Source organism: Numida meleagris, chromosome 3 (assembly GCF_002078875.1).
Source record: "Numida meleagris isolate 19003 breed g44 Domestic line chromosome 3, NumMel1.0, whole genome shotgun sequence".
NCBI classification, from domain to species: Eukaryota; Metazoa; Chordata; class Aves; order Galliformes; family Numididae; genus Numida; species Numida meleagris.
Genome location: NC_034411.1, coordinates 63,624,464 through 63,648,336, shown reverse-complemented (window position 1 = coordinate 63,648,336; position 23,873 = coordinate 63,624,464). Strand labels below are relative to the sequence as shown.

The window sequence follows — 23,873 nt, the reverse complement described above, 5'->3', positions numbered from 1 at the left end:
TGTTCTTTGATGTAAGTAACAAATTTTTTTTGAATTTTATATAGGTGCTGATAGTGGAATTAGTCAAGTGATTTTTGAACTATTTTCCTCATCATTTTGGCAGGTATGATGCAAGTTTGCGCTCCATCCCTCCACCGGACTTTGGGGTTCCAAAGCTGCATTACTTTGAGGACTGGGGAGTGGTAACCTATGGAAGTGCTTTGCCAGCTGAAATTAACAGGCCTTTCCTTTCCTTCAAGTCGGGAAAGCTGGGAGGACGTGCAATATATGATATTGTTCATAAGAACAAGTACAAAGAGTGGATTAAGGGATGGAGGAACTTTAACGCTGGCCATGAACACCCAGACCAGAACTCCTTTACTTTTGCTCCCAATGGCGTACCTTTCATTACAGAAGCTCTGTACGGGCCAAAATATACTTTTTTTAATAATGTCTTGATGTTTTCCCCAGCTGTGTCCAAGAGCTGCTTCTCCCCATGGGAAGGGCAGATTACAGAGGACTGTTCTTCGAAATGGCTTAAATATAAACATGATTTGGCTGGTGACTGTCAGGGACGAGTGGTTGCTGCCATGGAGAGAAGCGGGGTGGTTTTTATCAGGGGAGAAGGAGTGGGGGCATACAATCCTAAACTGAAGCTGAGAAAATTGCAAAGAAACCTCATACTTCTTCATCCTCAGCTTTTGTTGCTGGTGGACCAGATCCACCTAGAAGATGACAGCCCTCTGGAGGCAGCAACCAGTTTCTTCCACAATGTGGATATGCCTTTTGAAGAAACAGTTGTTGATGAGATCCATGGAGCATTCATTAGACATCGTGATGGGATATATAAGATGTACTGGATGGATGACACTGGCCACAGCGAGAAAGCTACCATTGCCTCAAGGATGTATCCGCGGGGCTACCCTTACAATGGAACAAACTATGTGAATGTAACGACTTTCCTGCGACACCCCATCACCAGAGCCATTTACTTGTTCATTGGGCCCTCCATCGATGTGCAAAGCTTCACTGTCCGTGCAGACTCGCGGCAGCTGGATGTTTTTGTCACCACCAATGAGCACTCCTATGCAGTTTACCTGTGGACTGTGGAGGATGGGCCCCGTTCTGCCTTTGCACAGGTTACTGCGGGCCGTCAGAAAATTGTCTTCGATCGAACGTCTGCCATTAGGAACTTTGCAGTGCCAGAAGTGAAGGACTACACTGGGATCGTGGAGAGGAACCTGCAGCATTTTAAGCCTGTTTTCCAGCAGCTTGAGAAGCAGATCTTATCTCGTGTACGAAACACAGCTAGCTTTAGGAAGACTGCTGAACGCCTGTTGAGGTTTTCAGATAAGAGACAGACAGAGGAGGCCATTGATAGAATATTTGCAATCTCACAGAGGCAGCAGCAGCAGCAGCATGGAAGAGCAAAAAAAAATAGAAAAGTAGCCAAAGGCTACAAATTTGTTGATGCTGTTCCTGACATTTTTGCACAAATTGAGGTAAATGAAAGAAAAGTGCGACAGAAGGCACAGACTCAAGCACAAAAAGAGTTGCCTGTAGATGAAGATGAGGAAATGAAAGATCTTTTGGATTTTGCAGATATCACTTATGTGAAACACAAAACTGGAGTATCAATCAAGGGCCGATCAGGGCTGGCACAGATGGTGGCAACCACTCGAAGTAGCACCCCATCAATATCAGCCTCTTATACCCGCCTCTTTCTAATTCTCAACATTGCTATTTTTTTTGTCATGTTAGCAATGCAGCTCACATACTTTCAGAAGGCCAAGAGACTGCATGGCCAAAGATGTCTGTATGCAATACTTTTAGTAGATAGCTGTATATTATTGTGGCTGTATTCCTCCTGTTCTCAGTCACAATGTTAGCTGAAGATCTCTACTAGTCGACCAGTTTATGGTCATATATGTCTATGCAAAAGCATTAACCCTAATAGGGCCAAAGTTTATGTTCTTTTCTTTCTGAAACATTCCAAAAACAGCTGGGGAAAGATTGGTTTCAAACCAGAAAGGATTGACAAATTAGGCAGGCAATGAATTTCTCAGAAAACTAAGTACTTAGTAAGTACTCCTCCTTTGAGTTTTGAGTTGGGCCTCACATCTAAGGGAACGTTATGCTTTGTTCTTCAGAGTTTGGTAATGCAAAGCTGTAATTAATTTTTTGGTGAGAAGAGCCCTCTTAAGATACATGTTTCTAAGGGCTTTTTTTTTTTTTAATGTGGAATTGCATTTGCATTTAGTGACTTTTCATTTCCAGGCTGCTATGGATGTTTGTGGACATTCTCTTAAGGAAAGGATATTCAATCACAAGTATGCAGGGCAGATCTTAGCAGCAGATGCCATTTCTCTCTGCCAAACCAAAGAATATTTAATTGTGGGATGCTCCTGTATAATTATTTCAGACACTTCCATCATGTCATCTCTTCCATCCTTTACAGTCTGGCACAGTTGGAGGTGGCAATCCTGTCAGTACTTACTAAAGACCAGCACAATGTTTAGTAGGCAGCAACAGAAGGAGAAGAATAAGGAGCTGGTTTGAAGTACAAAGGAAGACAATTCTCAGGAAATAAAAACTTTTTTCAGTCAAGAGTAGACTGCAGAAAGATGAATGTTGTGAGGTCTGTTCTCGATTTTTCAAGACAGGGTTTCACAAAAGTTTTCCATAGTTTGAAGTGCATCTTAGTAGAGAAATAATGTTCTTCTACATGCACTTGTAAAAATACAAAAACCAAAGCAATCCTGTGGTAACCTCAACAATTGCCAGTAGGGAAAAAGAGGTATTACGGAAGTATTTAGTGTCTTTTTTTTCTGTTCACATGGCTAGAAACAGAGAACAGTTAAAATTATGTGTATGATCTGTTCTCTATAAAGCACCAGGAAGCATTCTGCAAGCTCTCGGTGGCCCCTGGATCAATTATTTGGGGATTAGTGGTAAATGAAATCATGTGGTTTACGGCAAAAATAAGTTTGACATCTCCACATATATTCCCTTCTGATCATTCAACTGATTTTAAGAAATCATAGCTATTTGAGAGAATGGAAAATCTATGGAACTGGGGCATATCTGTATGTCTTTACAGGAAAATAATTTTTCCAGTACATTTGATAAATAAAAATATTATAATTTTCTCTTTGGAAAAAAATGTTTCTCTTTGATTACAATATTTTTCCTGTTAATTACAGTAATTATGTTCATCAGCACTTTGTTCAAACCGTAAAACTTCGTTTCCTTTTCCTTACAGCCATTTAGGTATGTTATCTACATTGCTATTTTTAAGCCTTCTGGAGATTATGCATTAAAATATGCTGAGCTTTTCTTGTCTAGACATCTTCAGTGAATAGATCGGAACATTTTCGTTAGGTTCCAGATACTGAGCCATATCAGCACTGTGTTCACATACAGAAGCCCTGCTGTGATCTTCAATGCCTGGATTGAATTGACAAAATTAGACATTTTTAGTCTAGGCAAAGATGTATGATCCCAGTTAATTTCTGCTTCATCTGCTGGCAGTGAAGAAAGAGCCTTCAGATAGCTGAAACACCTTCAAAGAGAAGCACCTTCAAGACATACATTTCCATGCTAACTGAAAAAGATGTGTAGGGTTGTTAGTCACCCGTTTCAAATCACTCAGTTAATTGCTGCAGGAAGTTAAGGGTGAAGGAAGCTGACTGGTTGTATGTTTGTGATGTTACAGTGTAAGTATGAGTAGGTTGTGAGAGGCTGTGTGTCACTAGATGTTTCCTTTCTGCCTTTGCGCAGGGATAACAGGAAGACATACAGAAATAGTTGCTGGATTATGGTCATTTTCAAAGACTCTGTTGGTTGGTTTTTTTTAGTATTCTTGTCCTCTCTGGAGATGGTTGAACCTTTAGAAAAATGACACGCTGTGATGACTGTGAGCCTTTGTTAGACTAATGTAATCAGGGGTATTTGTACAAATCTTTCACTGTAATTGACAATCATCTATGTTTGCTCTGTGTCAGTTTGCCATTACTTTGTTGGACAGTCAGCTGCAGAAAGCTAAACTCTAGTCTGAATAGCTTTTGAGAAGTACCTGCATTTCCTGGCTGGCTGTGTACAGTGTGCCACCCAAACTCTAGCATAGGATTAGTATGTGTATCCAATGAAACTGCAGAGTTATGGAAAGTAAGATATGGTTGTGGACATTAGCTCTTGTTCACATGATACTTCTCTGCACCACTGTAGCGATTTGAAGATGAAAAGGTGGGTACAAGACATCGCTGTGCTCACAGCCAGGTCTTAAGGCAGCTTGTAAAGCAGACCCACATTTAAATGTGGTGTGAGTATACATACAATGATGGAGTGAAGGGAAATGAAATAATCTCATGTACTTCTTTACTTATTCTTTTCTATAGTGAAGCCTTTTAAAAGTACTTATCTAATGTTTATTTAAGTTTTGTTTCAGTTTTTTGCTTCCATTCTTCTTCCCCCCTCTTCTTCCATTTCTCATTCCTTAGCAAAGCTCATCATCTTTTCTAATGGAATCTGAAGCAAGTGGAATGAAGAGCAAACGTATCTTTGATGTCTGAGATTAGCATCTTGGGCCAGAAGTGTCTGTGTACAGAGTACAGTGCAAGCCAGGAAGAAATAATTCAAGCCTTCAGATAGTGACATGCCCTGATAAAGCTGCCTGGGCTTTACTAGGAAGTATAGTGAGGACGAGCAAGAACATGGCATCAGCCCAGCTAGCCCTAGTGGCTGGTTGGAGTCCATAATGCCTGTTGGCATAAGAGAGGATACTATCCTTGCCTTTGGGTCATTAGTCCAGAATAAAAAAGAGCAGCAATCACAGTACCCTGTGTGTTTATGGTGCTGAGTGCCTCTGCCAGTTTTATCTGGTCTGGGTATACTGAACCACAAAATGTCATTGTATGGTATCCATTAGCAAAGTTATCTTTCGCTTCCTATTTAAAATGCACTCACACTACAAAGTGTTTCTGGCATATGCCTCTGCTCCCGTTCTTAGACTGCCTCTTTTTGCTTTCTGAAAATGTTCATGTTCTACATCTCTGGCCACAGGAAAACATGGCTATTCTACAGTTGATTTCTCTCAACTTCTGTTCAGTACTTGATTTTTTGTCATGCAAATTTGTTTTAGGGCTGCAGTCTAAATTAACTTGAATTTAGTTCAGTGTATTCTAAGCGGTGCAATCTGGTTCTTAGATTTGTAAGTGATTTATGAGATTATCTAAAAACTGGATGTATATGTTATATACATCATTGTGACTAAAGGAAGCAAAGGGAATGGAGTGCATTACCTCATTTCTTAAATCTTTGAAGATTGAAGTTGATTCTGAAGTATTGTGTGTCTGAAATGCGAATTCTTCCGTTACCTATGTATTTTCCAGTGATTAATTTTTTTTCTTAGTTTTTGAAAGAATAGTGTCTGGAAAATATATGTATTTCTGCATTAGGCCATTACAAGCATATTTATTGGGTCTGTGAAAGTCTTACTTTGGATCATATACGCTTTTGTCTAACTTTAATCCTTTTGCTCTGGCTACTCTGTTAGAATTCAGAAGGATAACTTTAAGCTAGTAAGTCAGACTCAGCTAATGGAGGCCAGATTTTATTTTCTGTCCTTTCTTGACTCCAGGAGAACTCTGCAGCAAGAGGCCTATGTGATCTAGTGCTGAGTGTATCCATATGGTACTCAGCACTCAACCTGTTTTCTAAATGAGTTCAACCTTGAAACAAAGCACTTCAAAGAATATAAAAACTAGCATCAGTTTTTCTCCTGATAATAGCTAATAAAGATGAGTGATTAATTTAACTTCATGCTTGCCTGGTTTGCTACTCTAGTGAACAGCAAAACAATTGACTTCATGAGAATTCATATTTCGTCTTCAGTTTTCAGTGAAACTGCGCATAACTGCAGTAGCCATGAGATACTAAGGAGTGCGTGAATCCATGTGTACAAGACCATATCCTCCCTGCTTCAATTCTCATGAATAAAAGTATAAAGGAAACAATGTAAATCAACCAGGTTTTGTGGTGATGGAATTATGCAGCTAATTTCCATAGATGTGTTCACTCAAATCTCCAAAAGGCAGAAAAAAAAAGCAGGAGGAGATGCTGTTGTCATGCATATATCTGTGCTCTCTACAAGAATGCCCACAACACGTACTAGAGTTACTGTGGGAATCCTCTTTATACTGACAGACAAATGTCCCTCCGGGACTTGGTGCTGTGAAAGCTATATTTTTCTCAACTGTTCTCAGGGAAGTTCTAACTTGTTGGTGTAAGGTGACTTCAGACATCTTCAGTTCATTGTCTGAAGCTCACTGTCTAACTCAGGGCTTCCCGATACATGGCCCTATCTATCTGGGCTATAGATATCCCCTAGTCACGGAAGGGAGAAGCACTGTGGGGTCTCTAGGGAAGATAGCTATGAGGAATGGTCTGTCACCACCATCTGGCTGGCTGGTAGCCTGCTGTGTATGCTTGTGAGAGACCGTAAGGAAAGACATTGGTCCAGCAGGGTTTCTATGATTCATCATGGTGGTGACAGTCTACACCCACCTTCCCTCTTTTCTGAGAACCTCTTTGACAGGTGTGCAGGCAGCAATGTGTTTATGTGCATAGCATATATGCAGAAAGGTTGACACCTGTGGCAAGTGTCTACCCTACTATGCATAAGCTGTATCACATTCAGTCATTTGACAGGAAAGAGCCCAGTACAGATGAACTCTAAGACAGGTAGTGTGTCCCACTGCAATAGTAAAGTTGGGCATTACCACCTAAGCAGAGGCCACTTACTTTTTCTTCATGTATCTGTTGTAGGCCATGAACTGTGGCATATGACTCTGTGAAGACAGAAGCTCCCAAACCACAATGATTTCACTGGTTTGACTCCTGCCTGACCCTGGAATAATGAGGGGGAAGGCCATCCCTGCTCTGACTCCACAATCTGAATCCTCTTGAGTTCTGTTGTCAAGGTGGCTGTAGGGCAATGATCTTCCCCTTTCAAGCTCCCTTGAAGGTGCACACTTCCCTTAAATGCCTGTCTCCTGTTATGGTGTAAAAGTTCTCCCAGAAGGTGGCATTGCCAACTGAAAAAAAAGAAAGAAACACAATTAAGAGCTCTACTTAGGTTCAAGTGCTTCAAGAAAAATCCTGAGTTAAAGTCCAGAGACTTTTTGCTGAAGAAGTCTAAAAGGACCCACAGCTGCGCTTCCCCTCTACGCCCTACCCCAAGCTCTCTGTCCCACCAACAGAGATGCCATTTGCTAAATGAGCTGTTAATCATCCCTCCTGCGTTGCATCAGCCTCTTCATTTTTGCTATCTCTAGATGGAATCAGATCTGAAGCACTAAAACCAAATTATGTGGTAACAAACCATGCTTGTTTCTGTGAGGACCAGAAAAACAATTACGACAATTATGACCTAGCTATTCTGAGGTCTTTGTGCTTCAGAGAACTAAAATGGATCAAGAAAGAAATATATGCAAGAATGAGATAAACTGCAGTCAAACAAAAGTCCAGGTCAAGTAAGAAAGACTTGAACCATGCTTATTTCTGCATCCTAATGAGAGTCATTCAGCTCTGTAAGTGTTTCAGAGCCTGCTCTCTTTGCTCTCCGATTCTTCCCTAGAAAGGAAAACACAAGTCTTCCACAGAACTACAGTTTCTTAGATGTGAATTCCCCCATGACTGTCACCTTATTTCATGTCTTATATGCATTTGCCTCTGGTAAGCTCTCCGTGGCAGAAATGTGAACACCTCCATTCCAAGGAAAGCAAGGAAAGGATTTAATGTTGATGACAGGGATTTTATCCATATTCCAGGGCTTTTATCTCCTATTTGTTTCTTATATCCGGTCCTAATTGGTTCTAAAACAAATGTTAAAGAAGCTGAGGTTCAGTTGCTGGCTCACAAGTTGTCAGTTTCTTCTGTATGAATAGCTGGTTTGCTAGTAGTCTGAAGTTATTAAGAAATGACTTAACATGAAGATCAAATGCTCTCTTTATGGGAACAAGGGTAGTAGTTCCTCTGTGTATTCTAAAGACCAGCTGGGTCTGTCAAACATTTGTTTTCTGCCTTATGAAAGATGGGTAGTGATTTCTCTAACAACCCAAAATGTAATATGCACCTTGCTTTTCAGACGAGTGAAAATCTCCCTCTTCATCCAAAAATAGCTGTCTAACACTAAGCTAATAATAATTTTCTCATGGTTAATTCACATCCCTGCACTCCCACGTCATTCAAAAGTGATATTCTTTCAGGTTTGCCTGGTTTTCACTCTAGAAAATACTATGAATTTCACAGAACTCCCCTGTTACTGGCATGTAGATTAATGTAGATGCTTCTAGACCACGAGGTTTAAGTCTGCTTAGAATGGAGATGCCACTGGAGTGAAGCAGCATAATCACAGAAAAAAAAAATCACCTGGTCTGATTCCTTGCATTGCGGGTTTGGGTTTTTTGCCCCCTTTAGCCATGGATTGCTGCTTCAAGAATGGACACTGTTTTTCCAGAGTTCAAAAAAGTTGAAATGTTTTAATTCAGACTCCTGATGTTGTACCAGAAAACTGGACTGTATTTCCTTTGGGAACAAAGCCACTCATTTGTCTACAAAGTTGTGACGCTTTGGCCAAAGATCTGTTAATACCCAAATCCACTTTAAGTGGAGGGCAGTCACTGCTCTCCTTTCCAAAAGCAAAAAATTTGAAGACTTGATGCCGGTGGTCCCTGATGTGTGCATGCAGCAATCTTAAACAAATCCATGGCTACAGGCCACATCACCTGTACCATTTCTATTGTCCTTACAATTTCCCATAGTTGCAAGCAATTTTAGAAATTTACAGATAACAGAGACCCACAGACTTTCACTTGTAGATTGTGCCTGAAGTTCAGATCTGTGCAGAGAGACAGAATTGGTGCAATTTTAAAATTTTTAGTTCTGTGTTGAATTCTCAGAATTGAAATTGTTGAAAAATAAGTTGTCCTGTAGATCAAGCGAAATCCATTAAGTTTCTTTTTTTTATTCATAACTTTCTCACTTGATTTCATGTAGAGAAGTCTTTGAACCTACCAGCATAACTAAGATATACAGCTACATGTGGGAAGCTTTGAAAGGGCTAAGGTCTCAGCTCTTACACTGCCTTCCTGTTTGAAAAAAAAATCTTAGGTATCAAAATTCGGACAGCTAAGGAGACCAAGCTGGGAAACTGGAAAGAGTGGAAAAGTGGCTTACTACCATGCACTGAAGAATCAGCTAATTAAATTAGATAAAATGGTTAATTAGTTCAAGTTTTAGAAAGTGAAGAAGAATTAATGGAATGAAAAAGTACAGAACATATTTTGTAGCATATAAACAGAAAGCATTAGGACACAGACATGGGAGGATAGCATGAAATCTCAGCTATTTGACAGTATCAAGACAGCAAGATGTGATGTCATAATGTGAAGATAGCCACATTCTTCTGCATTCCCATTTGTAGAAAAAATATAGACTACAGAAGCCATTGCACCAGCTTTCTCTTACTGTTATTCCCTGCTGCTTTTCACACCAGCAGTTCACAGAGGTTCATTCCTGGATAGTGGTCTTCCTGTAACAAAATGGCCTACAGCTGTCTGAGGGCTTTACTGCTCAACCTACATTCATCTACAATCTATATGTGCTGTAAGGAAGTCACCATGATTCTTTAAGCACTGGCTCTGATCTGTGGCATATTTGCAGAGCTTATAAGAAAATATGTGATATTTTTGTAGGATTAGAAAGGTACAAGTTGTCAGGTGTTCTGAAGAAATCAAGAGGCCCTGGTGAGGCAGATTATAGAATTAACTCATCTGTAGTCAGAGAATTCACCCTGAACAGCGAACTAGTCTATTCCAAGAAAGCAAAGCTCAGTCTTTTTCCTTTAGTATGTAAAATGATATGGCATAAAACTTCTTTTGCGACTATGAACACATTAAATGCAAAACAATTCTGTAGTGTCATACTGAGCACCAGATCTCATGCAGAGCCTCCTTCAGAGCTGTGCTTTGTTTTGCTGTTCTGGTTCCTTCCTACTCACTAAAACTGGTTTTCAGTCTAAACCTGCTAATAAATGTAATGTCTCAAAATACCAGAATAATGCACCCCAATACTTGTAAGCTGTACGTGCACAGCTGCAGTGCTACTTCTCTGGCTGCTGCTGTGCTAAGTATTAGTACTACTAATGATTTACATGGTGCTACTGGGATGTGTGACACTTCACAAACATGTAGGACTGGTTCAATCATAAAGCCAGAATAACTTCATTCGTTCCACAGACTGAGGCCATGGGCCTCTGAGCAGAGGGGAGGTGTGGAGCTGTGTGCAGACAAGGCTCCCACTACTGAAGCTTTAATCTCACCTGGAAAGAGACAAAAAGCGTTAGAAGAATTTTCCCAGGGCAGAAAGGCTTTCTTAATTGAGCACAGAGAATACAGCTTACAACTCTTTCACTTGAAGAAAAGTCCAGTTGTTATAAAAATAAAACCCATTGGCAGCACTGTGGTGCTCAAGCTCAATTCTGCCCATGGCTTTTGGGTTAATAAAGATGAAGTTGAGCTTGATAAGACTAATGACTGAAATTTAAGACACAGTGAACTTTCATAGGAACAGCTAGAAAAAGAATGATTTGCAAAAAATAAGGTAAAATGAAACAAGATCCTCTCAATATTTACTGACAAATCCTTTAGCAAACATACACACACACGTGCTGCATTCAAGAACAGTATAACACATTTGGTATAACAGCAGATCTAGTTGGACTGTAGCTTTTCCACTCAGAAAATGTGTGAGATTCATTCAGCTGCAAAAGAAGGGGTAGAATTTAAAATGTTAAACTTGTTGAAACTTTGAAGAAGTTGATTTGTTTTGAGCTGATTTCTTCATTTTAATAAAGCATACTTCAAAATGAAAGGATTTTCAAATAACAGAAGTCACCTTTTTTGTTTTAAACATCTCTCTGTTTTCACTGTGACATGGTTTTTATCCCTCTTCATAGGCATGACATTTAATGCGAATCAATGCAAAACCACCCATGAAATTGGAATTCTGGGTTCCTTAATAGAGAACTGTTTTTCTGAACACTTCCAGTTAATGCTTTACAGCTGTTGTGGAGAGAGAAGTGTTAACTCAATGGGCAGGAAATAGCTGCCCTGAGAGAAAATGCACAGAGGTGAACAGGATGCTAACAGCTGCCTGGCCATGCAGCTCTGCAATTCCTCTGCCTCTCCATCTCCAGCCCCCTAGTTCTTCAAGGCTGCCCAAAGTTCCCCCCTGGCAGGACCATTGCTGCCCCTCAGCCTGACTCACGGCACAGGCATTCCCCTCCTTCCAGCCAGGGTGGTCTCTTTTCCTTCACCCAAATCTCTGTAGTATTTACTGGAGAAGTGTTTGCTCAGAGGGGAGGGTTAATCCTTTTTCACACAGAGCTCCTTCCCTTTTTTCATGAAGCTTGTTCCTGAAATCATATATTTTATTACAGAGAAATAAAAGAATGCTAAAAGTAGACTCAGATGAATCACAGAATCACAAAATTATAGGGGTTGGAGAATTGCAGGGAACCTCAAGATCATCAAGTCCAACCTTCTGCTAAAGCAGGTTCTGTAAAGTAGCTTGCAGAGGTAAGCATCCAGGTGGGTCTTGAATGTCTCCAGAGACGGAGAATCCATAATGTCTCTGGGCAGCCTGTTCCAGTGCTCTGTCACTCTCACAGTAAGCAAGTTTTTCCTCATACTTGTGTGGAATTTCCGGTGTTCCAGTTTGTGCCCATTGGCCCTTGTTCTGTCACTGGGCACCACTGAAAAGAGCCTGGCCCCATCCACCTGACTCCTGCCCTTTAGATATTAATAAGTATTGATAAGATCTCCCCTCAGTAGCGTCTTCTCCAGGCTGAATAGCCCCAGGTCTCTCAGCGTTTCCTCATAAGGGAGATGTTCCACACCTCTCATGATCTTTGTCGCCCTCTGATGGACTCTCTGTAGAAGTTCCCTGTCTTTCCTGAATTCGGGAGGCCAGAACTGGACACAGTGCTCCAGATGTGGCCTCACCAGGGCAGAGTAGAGGGGGAGGATCAACTCCCTCCACATGCTGGCCACACTCTTTAATGCACCCCAGTGAAGCTGTGGGGTTCCTTGGCTACTATCTTTCCACTGTGTAGATATTATCTGCTCCTGGTCTTCAGGATCCCGTGTTCAGCTGATAGTTCTCAGATACAGTCTCTGCCTTTTACTTTAAGAAACTGTGTATAAGAGGTGATGAGAGGTACATTTTCCCTAGTAGTATGTTTCAGTTGGCCATGTGTCTGACTTAAATGTGATTGTGATTTTGTTTTGCAGTGCATAGGGCATTAAAGTGATTGGAGACGAGACTCGGGCACTATAAGCGTATTGCTTTCAGTGCATGTAGAAGCAAATCCAGAGCTTGCACTATTCGCTCTCATCCCAACTCCTCACAGCACTGGTCCAGACACAAAGAATTATAGTTTCAAGTTCCACTAACCATTGCCTCCAACAGGAAGCATCTACTAAATCACACAGTATTTATGTAGGGACAGACATTGTTTTTCACAGTTTGTGTAGGGGATTTTTATCTTGAGTTTGAAAAATAGGGCAGTTATTCAAATTGGAGAAAAAAGAAAGAAGAACTTATTCTGTGTCATGCTTTCTGAAACTTTGAAACTTCCTCATCCCGCTCCTCTTGTCTGGTAAGAGGTTTAGAAAAAACAAGCTTTTTTTTTTTTCCCCTAGAAGTTTGAATTTAGATAGAAAATCAGTATTTTTCACAGCAGCATTTTTATGTAAGGAAAAACTGTTTCCGTAAATACTTTTTTTTTTTCCCAGAAAAAAAAATTTATATTAATGTAAATTGTAAAATGAAAATAACTACTTCTGATGTTTGTACTGGGCAAATAAGTAGAAATTATATTAAAGAATGAAAGAAGTATATACATATATAAACACGGTGTTAAATGGTGAACAGGAAGGCAAAGAGATCTGACTTGGTTCTATCTGGATTTCAAAAAGCATATTTGATAGTTTGAGCTGCAGAAGTTAAGAAAAATTAAAAGAGTAGGTAGTTCTGGAGTGAGAAAGAAAGTCCTTTGGGGGTTTTAAGTTTGCTCAAAACTAGAAAAAGTAGTGCATCTGTACTACGAACAATACTGCTTATATCTTTTAAGTGACCTGGAAGGGGGTTAAAAATCAAAACAATGATATTTGTTAATTGTATGAATTTATTCTGCATAGTTAAAAACAAACTGCTGATAAAAGAACTGCTGGTATATTTCACTAGACCAGAAAGCAAAATGACAGGTGCAGACAAAGTAGAGTGGGTGAAATTCAGTCCTCCCTTCATATTAAGCAGATAGATTCTGAGCTGACTGAAAATATTGCTTAGAACTTGTATTATATCAAATCCCACTAAAATATCATCTCAGTGTTTCAAGCATGATAAAAAAGCTGTTCAAATTCTAGAAACTGCTCCAACAAAATAGAAAATAATATCATTATGACACTGTAGAAAACTGACCTGGCTGCACCTTCAGTGTAAGTCTGGTAAACCCTGGCCTCATCCCCTCATGCCAAAACTGGTGCTCGAATGCTGGAGAATGGTTCAGGTGGCAATGTGGATAAAAAAGGTATACAGCCCAGCAGACAAGGAACTCCCTAATCTGCCTGGTATAAGGGATCAGTATGCCACTGTTGTCTACTTGGTACAAGGGCACAGATTCTTCCTGTTTTCTAGACCAGCTACAGGGCTATCCATCAGTGAGCATTAGCAAGCTTAACAATACTATCATATCTTGTTTCAGTTCCTCCTTTTCTTTTGAAGATTGTAGCTAACACACTATGACCTTCACTATATCAATTTATTATAACTCCAACAACAATCAGAACAACAGTTGCAGCACTGTATCATTACAAATGCAATCATACATACAGCAATTAAAAAAAAACAGTTATCAATAACAATTTATTCAACCAAGACCAATCAAGTAACCAGGAGGTCAGCTTGTCCCAGACTTCCTCAAAAGCCCATGTGGTGCCATCAAGGGATATCTGATGATCTAGCTTTTGCTGTTGTTGTATTTGCTCTATATCTTCTTCTGTTCTGCCTGATTCATCTACATAATAACAACAGAAAATACTAATAACTGCACATACACCACCCTGGCTAGCCAGTAACAAACCCAGGGCCATTCGGTTTTCTACAGTTATTTGTCCCAGTTTCTCTTTGCAGTCATACTCTGCTATCTATGGTGGTATTAGAGAGTATCTTTTTTCCAATTCCCTGATCCTGAGCATAGGGAAGAGCCATCAAACAAAAGAAGGGAAGTGAGCTGGCTTCTCAACTAATGGATTTCTACTCCTTTTTAATCTTTCTAATACTTTCTAGCTAGGTAAATATACCCCAGTCATTGCACTGTTGTCCCATATTTGCATTGCTGGGAATATTTTCTCTTTTACACAGCCTTGATTAAGGGGCATAAGTTTGTTTGCAAACATGCTTTCATTCCTTCACACAACCAGAACTTCTCCTCAGGGGTTCTGTAATCCAATTACTGGTTAACTTTGAAAATTCACAAGTGCATACCCTGCTTGCATACTTCTAAGTAGCTGGGTACATATCCAACAATCAGAGGAATTAGTTACACTATCTAGTTTCCCCACTATTTGTAAATGCACGTTACTTCAGCCACAAAATGCAGGCATCTATCAGGCAGCACTGCTATAGGTATCCCAAACCTCTGAACTATTTATTTCAATAATATTTTCACCACTTCCCTGGCTAAAATTGGTGCAAATCAATCTGCTAATATTCTCCAGGTGCCTGTGCCCCTGCTGCTTTTCCAGCTTGAATTTTATTCTGTGTTTTCGGGTTATTTTTCTTTCAGTAATTAACTTAACCACCTCTGTCACATTTCAAATGGACTTCTGTAGACGGTTCAATAAGTTTTCTGTTCTCCAATAGGCATTACTGTGCTCTTCTCTCACTAGGCTACTCGAGAGAGAGTATGGTACTATCATTAGGCCAGAAGGAGTAACTGCCCATCTATCTTCCCGCCTTTCTGCCTTTAGAACTGTTATCAAATTTAGACCATGTTTGTCATGGGCAGGTTTCCCTTGTAAAGGAATCCTTCTCTCTGGCATTATGGCTATCACTTCAGTTTCTATGCCTTTTTCTGCAGCCTTTTTGCAGCCAGGTCTGCCGATTTGTTCCTTTGCTCTTGAGTGATTTGTTCTTACTGATGAGCTCTGCAATGCATAATAGCCACTGCAGTAGGTGATTTTATGCTCTCCAAAAGTCTTTAAATCTCTCCTTTGTATTTAATTTCTGTTCCTTGTGCAGATAGTAGTCCTCTCTCCTTCCATATAACTCCATGTGCATGCACTGCTCCAAATGCATATTTTGAATCAGTCTAAATGTTTACACGTTTCCCTCTACTCAACTGCAGGGCTTGAGTCAGAGCAATCAATTCAGCCTTCTGAGCAGATGTTCTGGGTAGATGTCAAAATAAACAGTCATTCTTTGTCCTATGGTAAGCTTTCAAACTTCTTCTATTAGCAGCACAGTTACTGAGACTGCTCTCAGGCACCGAGGCCATCTCTGACTCACTGTGTCCAGTTGCTTGGAGAAATAGGCCACCTATTTTCCCACCAGGTATTGTGTCAGAATCCCTAAAGCCATAGCCTGTCTCTCACAGTCCTAAAGCCAGAGCTCTCATTAATGCTCTTTTAAGCTGGGTGTAAGTATTTATACTTTCATTAGTCCATTGCAGAGGTTCTTTTGACACTTGCAATAATTACTTCACCCTTCTCAGTTCATGGATATTTTGGGATTCCAGAAGTTGGCAGACAGCTTGGTTTTTTGTCAGCACTTTAGCTGTCATTGTCCAAGTTACTGCAGTTATGTTTAACATTTACCTCTGAGGCCGTGGACTCTAACTCCCTTTACCTGGATCCTTAGCCCTACTCTGCATAACTTTCATTAGATCTGATGGACAGACAACCCAAAATATGGGAGGACTCTAACCTCCTGGGGAAGCCCTTTACCTTCTTAGCTTTACCCTATACCACTTTCATCAGGTCTGACAGGCAGGCAACCAAAATAAACCAAAATATGGGGGGACTCTAACCTCCCCAAGGGACATTTTAACCATTTTACCTAGATCCTTAGCCCTATCTTGCACAACTTTCATTGTGTCTGATGGGCAGGCAACAAAAATAATAGAAAAGTATACCGTGATACTCACTATCTAGTGGTCTTCACTCCAGGGCTCTTCAGTCCAGAGATCAGGGTCCTCCCAGGGACTCCTTGATGCCAGCTGAAGTTCCATGATCTCTTTATCTTGTATCACTGCAGGCAATGATGTAGCAGACTGTCCATGTAGACACTGAAGTACTGCTACTGGTGGATATCCATATATTTTAGGGATTTCAGTTCACAATCTTGTATGATATGTCATTCACAGAGTTCTTTTGAGTCTTCAGGAAATACGTATGATGATCATCTGCGTTTATACTTTGATCTCCTCCTAGAGAATAACAGAGAATATATACCATAGAATCACAGAATCATAGAATATCTCAAGTTGGAAGGGATTTGTCTGGGTTTTTTCAGCCTGCAGAAGAGAAGGTTCGGGGAGGTCACTTTGTGGCCTTTCAGTACTTAAGGGGAGCTTATATTCAGGAGAAAGATGGACTTTTTACATCATCTGGCAGTGATAAGACAAGAGGGAATTGTTTTAAACTAAAAGAGCAGAGATTTAGATTAGATGTTAGGGGGAAATTTTTCACTGAGAAGGTGGTGAGGCACTGGAACTGATTGCTCAGAGAAGTTGTGGATGTCCCATTTCTGGAGGCACTAAAGGCCAGGCTGGATGGGGCCCTGGGCAGCCTGGTCTTGTGGGTGGAGCCCTTCCCATGGTAGAGGGTTGGGACCAGGTGGACTTTAAGGTCCCTTCCAACCCAAGTCATTCTATGATTCTGTGGTTCTGTAGCCCTGGTTGACAACTACCTTAGCTCTTGACATGCTGTGCAAGTAGATAGTAAATAAATGGAAAGAAACCAAACAACCTTTTCAGCAAATCTAAGTCCATAACTATAAAAACTAGTTATTCCTTAGTATTATGTTCCCTTTCATGGAGCCAACCACAGTGGGAGCTTTAGTGGCTGGATGAAAAGAAGCACCATTGTGCATCAAGAGAATCCTACCAGAAAAAAAGCATACCACTTTCAGAAAAATAAGTCTCTATTTCCATTTGAAGCAGGATATGCCTTTTCTATGTTAAGGGAAAATAATATATGTGATAGCTTACTTGGATGACCATGCATGTCACTAATCCGTGAAGAGCAAATGCCATACTAGCACCTAGAGGTAAGTCCTAAAGAAGTTACCTGCTCACCATGGGGCTCACCAGAATCTGTCATGATTTTATACACTGTTTTATGTTATTATTCTTTTCCTTCTTTAAAACATAACCTGGGAATGGATACTCCCTATTTTCTGTCAAAGAAATGTTGTAGCAAGAGTAACAACCCTAAAAGCCCTGTGCTACTTCATCACTCAGTTTTTGAGGACCATCTCTCAAACCATAAAATAGAAGACTTTGGAAGGTTACAGCCAGCGCCACATCACACCTGGCAGACTTTCTTGAAATAGTCTCTATGAAAATCTGTTTGGACTGTGACCGCATACCCCACAGTTTGTGGTTAACCTCAGTGCCATGATAATGCTCAGTAATAAACAGTGCAGTGTAGATAACAGCATTCAAAATCTATTTAGAATGAATTCATAGCACTGACACAACCAAATAGGCTAGAAGGCTCCCAGTTCATGTGAGAGCAGATAAATTTGATCCTAAAATCCTGGGTAAATGGTTGTGGCAGAGAAGGTGACAGTGACCACCTGCTCCCTGGCTGGGTGCACTTGTAGCTTGCCACCAAGCACATGACAGCAAACAGCACATCGCCTCAGGCAGCTCAAACAAGGCTTCAGCTGCACTGCTGTGAGCAACCAACAAGCCTTCCCCATCATAGTTCTGAGTTCCAGGTCAGCTCATCTCAATTCAGCAAGGCAAATCTCTGTTAGTAGCCTGGTTGAGCCCCTTAGGGTGGGAATTAAACCTATATACTCTGGAAGCAAATGTTTTCATAGGAAGCTCAGTCTTCCAATGCCTTTCAGGTATTTTTCTTCACAATGCGAGATTTCTTCATCATTTTCCCCCTTCATGCTTTCTTCTTAGTTTCTGGCAGTTAGGGATGATCTTTTCTGGGCTATGGAGCAGCCACTATCTGCTTTGGAGGAGGGAGCCCACAGTCTGCTTCCTGGCAAGTGGCACTCTAGTAGCCAGAGCTTCAGCAGAAACCACTCACTGAGTAGTCCTGAATCACTGCTAGGAGTGAGTTGGATAGTTTGCTCTAACTACTTTAAAGCAATTTACTGGTCAACATGAAAAATTAACATGATTATAGCTGAATTTTCTTCAGTGAGCAACAAGACATACTGTATTGTTAATAGGAAGACTGGATAAAAAAAAAAAAAACACGCACAGTTGTGGGTGGTAAGAGATGAACACAATTGAAGGTGGTTTTCTCACATTTTGCTCATACTTTGAGTCTGTTGCCTCACACAAAACTTCCCAAAGAAGACTGTGAGGTTTAAGACATTGCTAGTAATAGTGGACAAATATAAGCTATTTTCTTGGAGAAAAATACACATCTGTGCTGTTTTGGTGCTGATCTCCACTGTGGTGAGTTTCCACTTGACTGACACACAATGCAGTGAGTTCACGCACTTCTGTGCTTCCCCTGGAGCTGCTTCAAAATTGCTAACAGAAAGTGAAAGCTCTGTGAAAGTCTCTAAAAACTGTGGGTATCTGAGGAACTGCTCTTTATCTTTTCTTTTACTGACCGTGACTGCACTGTTCTCAAAACACAGAGAGGCCACTGGAGCCTGCAGCAAAAAATGGAAAAATTTCACACAGTGATGAATATTTGTATCCGCTACCAAAAGACTCTGGGTTACAGCATCGTGTCCCTGCTGACAATTGCCAGCGAGCAAATCTTCTCCTCTGTTGCTTTTAGGTGTCCCTGCAACTCTTGGAACACCCTGTATGGCTGTGTCTTCCTCCTACTGCCGGCCCTCCTTCTCTTTCTGCTTGGCTACATGGTAAGTGCCAGGGTTTGGATCCTGCTAACGGGCAGCTGCCTTCAGGAGAAGAAACACAGCTGTGGCATATCGGGAAAAGGTTGTCTCTGCCTGCAAGTGCTGGTGCCCGTGACAGCCAGCACCTTGGTGGCCCCCCTCACCTGGATCGCAGTGGCCTTGCTCAGCGCCAGCTTCTATGAGTGCGCAGCCAGCGGGAGCAGCCTCATCAAGCACCTGGTGTGCAGGGACATGGACGGGCATGATGCATGCTGGGAGCTGCTGCAGAAAATACCCTGCGATGAGAATGTCGTCAGACAACTGCTGAAGGGGAATTCAACTTCTAAAGGTGGACTTGTCAGCTTTCGAGCCCAGTCTCAGGTAAAAACTCTCTGCTCTGCTCTTCCCCCAAGGACTCCAGCCCTGCCAGCTTCAGGCACACTTGTACCTGCTAGCAAAAGCACATGCTCAGCAGAAATTCACTGGTCAAAAAACACTAACAGAAAGGCAACAAGTGGCTATTTTGTGCTAGCTTCTGTTTTCTGTGTTTGCGCTGGCCCTGGCAAAGCGTTTGTCAGAGCTGGACAGTAAACCAGCCTAGATACCAGCAATTTCCACTGCAACTTTTTTCTTGTTTAGATTATGCCTGGCACAAGCTTGTCTCTTTTTCTCTTCCAAATATCTCAAACTTTTATAAGTACGCATTAGCTGAGAGGAAGCTGAGGTCATTAACAGAGGGGAAGCCAATGCCTCATTGTAATGGGGCAAGCTAACGAGTGAAACAAAGGACAGGTTGTTTTACCATGAACCTAAAAGCTTGACTCTATTATTAATTTCACACTTATAGTCTAGGTGAATAGTTAAAATATATATGTATCTTGTTACAGTTTCCTTCTTGTGCTGAAGGCAGACTGCATAATAATAAAAAAAATAGCTCTTCTGGGTAATTTTTTTTTTCATTTGGAGTGAAACAAAAACAAAATGATTTGGCAGCACTCCAGTTTTATTTCTATGCTTGTTCCCCTTGAGTCCAGGATAAAATTAATTTATCATCACTTTTTCAGGAAAACATTAATGCTGATTAATGTAGCTAGGTTTGTAGGAGATTATAATTACACACACACATAGTGCTTAAATCTGTTAGATATTTAGCATGTGGCTTCTTCAAGAAAAGGTTGAAAAAGGGCAGACTCTACAACACTGATTTTCTGATAGAGAAGAAAGGAGCAAAACTGAGGAAGATTGACTGTTACTGATATTTCAATGAAATCTAAAAGAAATAGACTGGTCAAACACAAATGAAAGACATATGAGATCATTGTTAGGTACTTCATTATTTGTATCTGACCTACTTTCAGCAAAATTAGGAACCAGAAATTGGTGTGGATGACAACATTCTGTACAAAATAGGAATGATTCCTATATCTGAAGGCCAAATCCTTGTTCTGCCTACAAAGCATAGCTTCCATGTCTGATTCAATGTTTTGTTCTATACTCTCACACAGGACCATGTGAAAACACTATTAACACATCTATTTATTTTTCAAGGTCATAGGATGGTTGCTGATAGTCTCCATCATTATTGTGGCACTCATTTCAATATGTATCAGCCGCTGTTTCTCCCCAATTAGCTATTTTCAGCTGAAGTTCTGGAAAATTTATTTGGAAAAGGAACGAGAGCACTTTGAAAACAAGGCTAAAGAACATGCAGCTAAGCTGGCAGAAAGAAACATAAATTGCTTTTTCGAAGCCACCAACCCAACACCATTTCAGACTCCCAGCAATGAAGACTGGCAGAAGATTTCATTCCCGTATGCCTTCAGTAAGAATGATCAGTATTACAGCATGATACACAAGTACATTAACGCGAACAGAGGCAAAATCAGTACATTCAGAGAAGGAGATCAGTTTCCCTCTGTTTTAGGGTTCGTGGATGAAGCACATATGAGTGAGCAAGGGTTTTAGTAAAACGAACAGTTTGTAACACTGGTAATCTTTTAACCTTACTGGTCTAAAAGAAGCTTTATTCCATGCTCTTAATGAAATCAATGCTAATTGTACATTAAAGGCTGGTATTGTAAACTCCAAGGGACTTTTTAAAATAAACTTTGTACTTTTGCTTAAGTACATTTAAATAAATGCATGGTTCACAATGGGATTTTTTTAGGTCAATGATCATTATGAAAAAGTCGTACGTGAAACAGTAAGCATCCACAGCAATGATGTCAGCCGGTACTATGTCAGATTACTACCAAACATCTTAAGGGCTTTTGACAGCTGGAGTGACAAAACCAAAATTTCATGCCTGTCATTAACAAAGAGGCAAAAAGGAATGGAAATTTTGAACAGAATTTCGGCTTACTTTATTAGCTATCGTTTGACTTAACAATATATGTTTCAGTAGAGTCTAAGATATTCACTATCAGATAATTAGTTTCTCAAGGCAAGGAGGATGTCTTTTAAGATCCAGGATCCAGTTAGCATCTTGGAGCCACCTGCACACAAAGGCTGGAAATACAAAGAATGACTTCAGCTGGTCATCAGCTGGAATAAGTGAGCAAAACAGTTCCAGCAACTTACTCTTCTGTCTCCAGCTGCTTTAGGTAGTAACATTGCAACTGAAAACTTCGTCTGTTTTGAATTTTCTTTACCTCTGTCTGATCTTGACCACTTTTTTTGCAACAGGATTTTTTAATTAGCTTTATTGCTTGTTTCCTGTTACTCTAAAACTCTTCCATGGAAAAAAATGTAGGCATCTAGATGTTTCAAGGAAAACAAAACAACATTAAATTTCCAGTTTATATTCCATTTATTTTGATTTCTATTTTATCTGACACATATATATTTACTATGTATATAATACTACACATAGAGTTCTGGCCCTGGCGTCATTACCTAAGCTTCTCCTGGAAGTATCCACCACATAGACTGTTTAACTTGATCCAGAATGGAGTCCAAGTGAAAATTAGCATTAGGCTTATGCATAATATGGTGGCATAAGTGAAGCTTATGTTAACAGATTTTTATAGCACAGCTGTAGGAGTGTTATAAATCTGCAATCCTTATTAGCCATCTTTTATCAAAGAACCTCTAATGATAAGAAACCAAAACCAATACTAGTTTTGAATGGAGGATGATAGAGTTCAGGTTTTTAAGAGCGTTTCATTTACAAGAACTGAGTCACTCATCTTTATACAGGCTGTCCTTTCACACCTCCCTGAAATCCTCCCTTTGCAGACAGCAAACTATTACTTGGAAACTTAGTGGGGGAGGGAGAGGTCTCCAAAACTATGCCTGTGTGCCAAAGGTGATCAATCAGTGGTCAGGAGAAGAGTGAGACTCCCTGAAGCCTCCAACTCAACAAATCATTTTTAGAATATTCTAAATCTCGAACTGTGCTTGCACAGAGATAAGGTCATATCTCAATTACAATGTTACAGGGAGCTTGACAGCCACTTGAGACCCCAGACTCATTTCTGGGACATTCCAAAAAAAGGACTGGAAATTGTCAACTAGTGACTGAGTTCCCTCTTAGAAGGTGGAAAGGGGGACACGATCACATAAAAGGCAGAAGACTGTCTGGGTTTGTGCCCACCGCTGGAGGAACCATCCTGACTACTGAGAGACTGCTGGATCCAAGGGTAGTGATATCTCTGTACCTTTCTCTTTCTATTTTTCTCTCTCTTTTCAAGTTGTATTAGAATGCTACACAAGCTGTATCATTATAGCTTATTGCTGATAAGGTATAGATGTATAAATCTAAGTATCATAGCAGGGTGCAAATAAGCATTTAACTCATTGTCTGGTGTCATTTCACCTTAATTTCCCCTAAAGAGATCTCAAACCTTGCAATGTCTGTATGTTTCCCAGGGTAGTTTCGAGTTGGGTCATGACAGAAACAAGTGTTCAATTTCTTATTTGTGCCTCCAGGAAGCACAACTATGCTTTAAATGTTTCAATTCACCTCTCCTATTAAAGATTCAATTGTTCACTGACATCTAGGAGGCGATAAATCTGCTCTGGAATGTTGCGAGTTGGAAGGTAACAATGGTCCCTGAAATCAGCAGCAAGATGTTCCTTGATTCAGTGGGGCCAGGCTTTACCATACAGACACAGTAAAAATTGTTCTGGATAGACTGAAAGCCTCTGGGAAGAAGTTATGCCTTATTTCAATCCCTGATGAGAAGGTCCAGTGAAAATGTTGTCTGAATTTTTGCTCATCCTCTCAGTTGTACCAGAGTGGCCTTTTGCCAAGAAGGCCAATGGCATTCTGGTTTGTATCAGAAATAGTGTTGCTAGCAGGGAGGAGATCATCCCCCTGTATTCAGCTCTGGTGAGGGTGCATCTTGAGTACTATGTTCAATGTTGGGCCTCTCACTACAAGAAAGATATTAAAGCCTTGGAGCATGTCCAGAGAAGGGCAACAAAGTTGTGAATGGTCTGGAGTGCAGGTCTTATGGGGAGTGGCTGAGGGAACTGAGATTGTTCCATCTGGAGGAGGCTCGGAGGAGACATTATTGCTCTCTAGAACTCCCTGAAAGAAGGCTGTGGCAAGGTGGGGATCAGACTCTTCTCCCAGGTAATGAGCAACAGGACAAGAAGGAGTGGCATCAAATTGCTCCAGGGGAGGTTCAGGCTGGATATTATGAAAACTTCTCTAAAAGAGTGGTTGGGCACTGAAATGGGCTGCCCAGGGAGGTGGTTCAATCACTATCCCTGGAAATGCTCAA

General features: G+C 40.6%; 2 protein-coding genes across 10 annotated transcripts in view; both read left to right on the top strand.

The window, feature by feature from the left end:
• DSE (dermatan sulfate epimerase) overlaps positions 1-5,794 on the top strand; it is a 35,344-nt gene extending 29,550 nt beyond the window's left edge. For all 9 annotated transcript variants that reach the window (XM_021389917.1, XM_021389912.1, XM_021389911.1 and 6 more), the window contains one exon: positions 104-5,794. In XM_021389917.1, the coding sequence (XP_021245592.1) occupies positions 104-1,868 (1,765 nt within the window). In that variant the 3' untranslated portion in view covers positions 1,869-5,794. The remainder of the gene's footprint in view (positions 1-103) is intronic.
• Positions 16,530-21,282, top strand: LOC110395472 (protein FAM26F-like). The gene is made up of 2 exons (XM_021389921.1): positions 16,530-19,524; positions 20,692-21,282. The coding sequence occupies exons 1-2, from the start codon at positions 18,964-18,966 to the stop codon at positions 21,106-21,108; spliced, it is 978 nt and encodes a 325-aa protein (XP_021245596.1). The 5' UTR covers positions 16,530-18,963; the 3' UTR covers positions 21,109-21,282.

Coding starts and splice junctions, on each gene's coding strand:
- LOC110395472 (XM_021389921.1), top strand. CDS start 18,964: ATGGAAAAATTTCACACAGTGATGAATATTTGTATCCGCTACCAAAAG. Junction 19,525..20,691: donor GCTTTCGAGCCCAGTCTCAG/GTAAAAACTCTC, acceptor TTATTTTTCAAG/GTCATAGGATGGTTGCTGAT.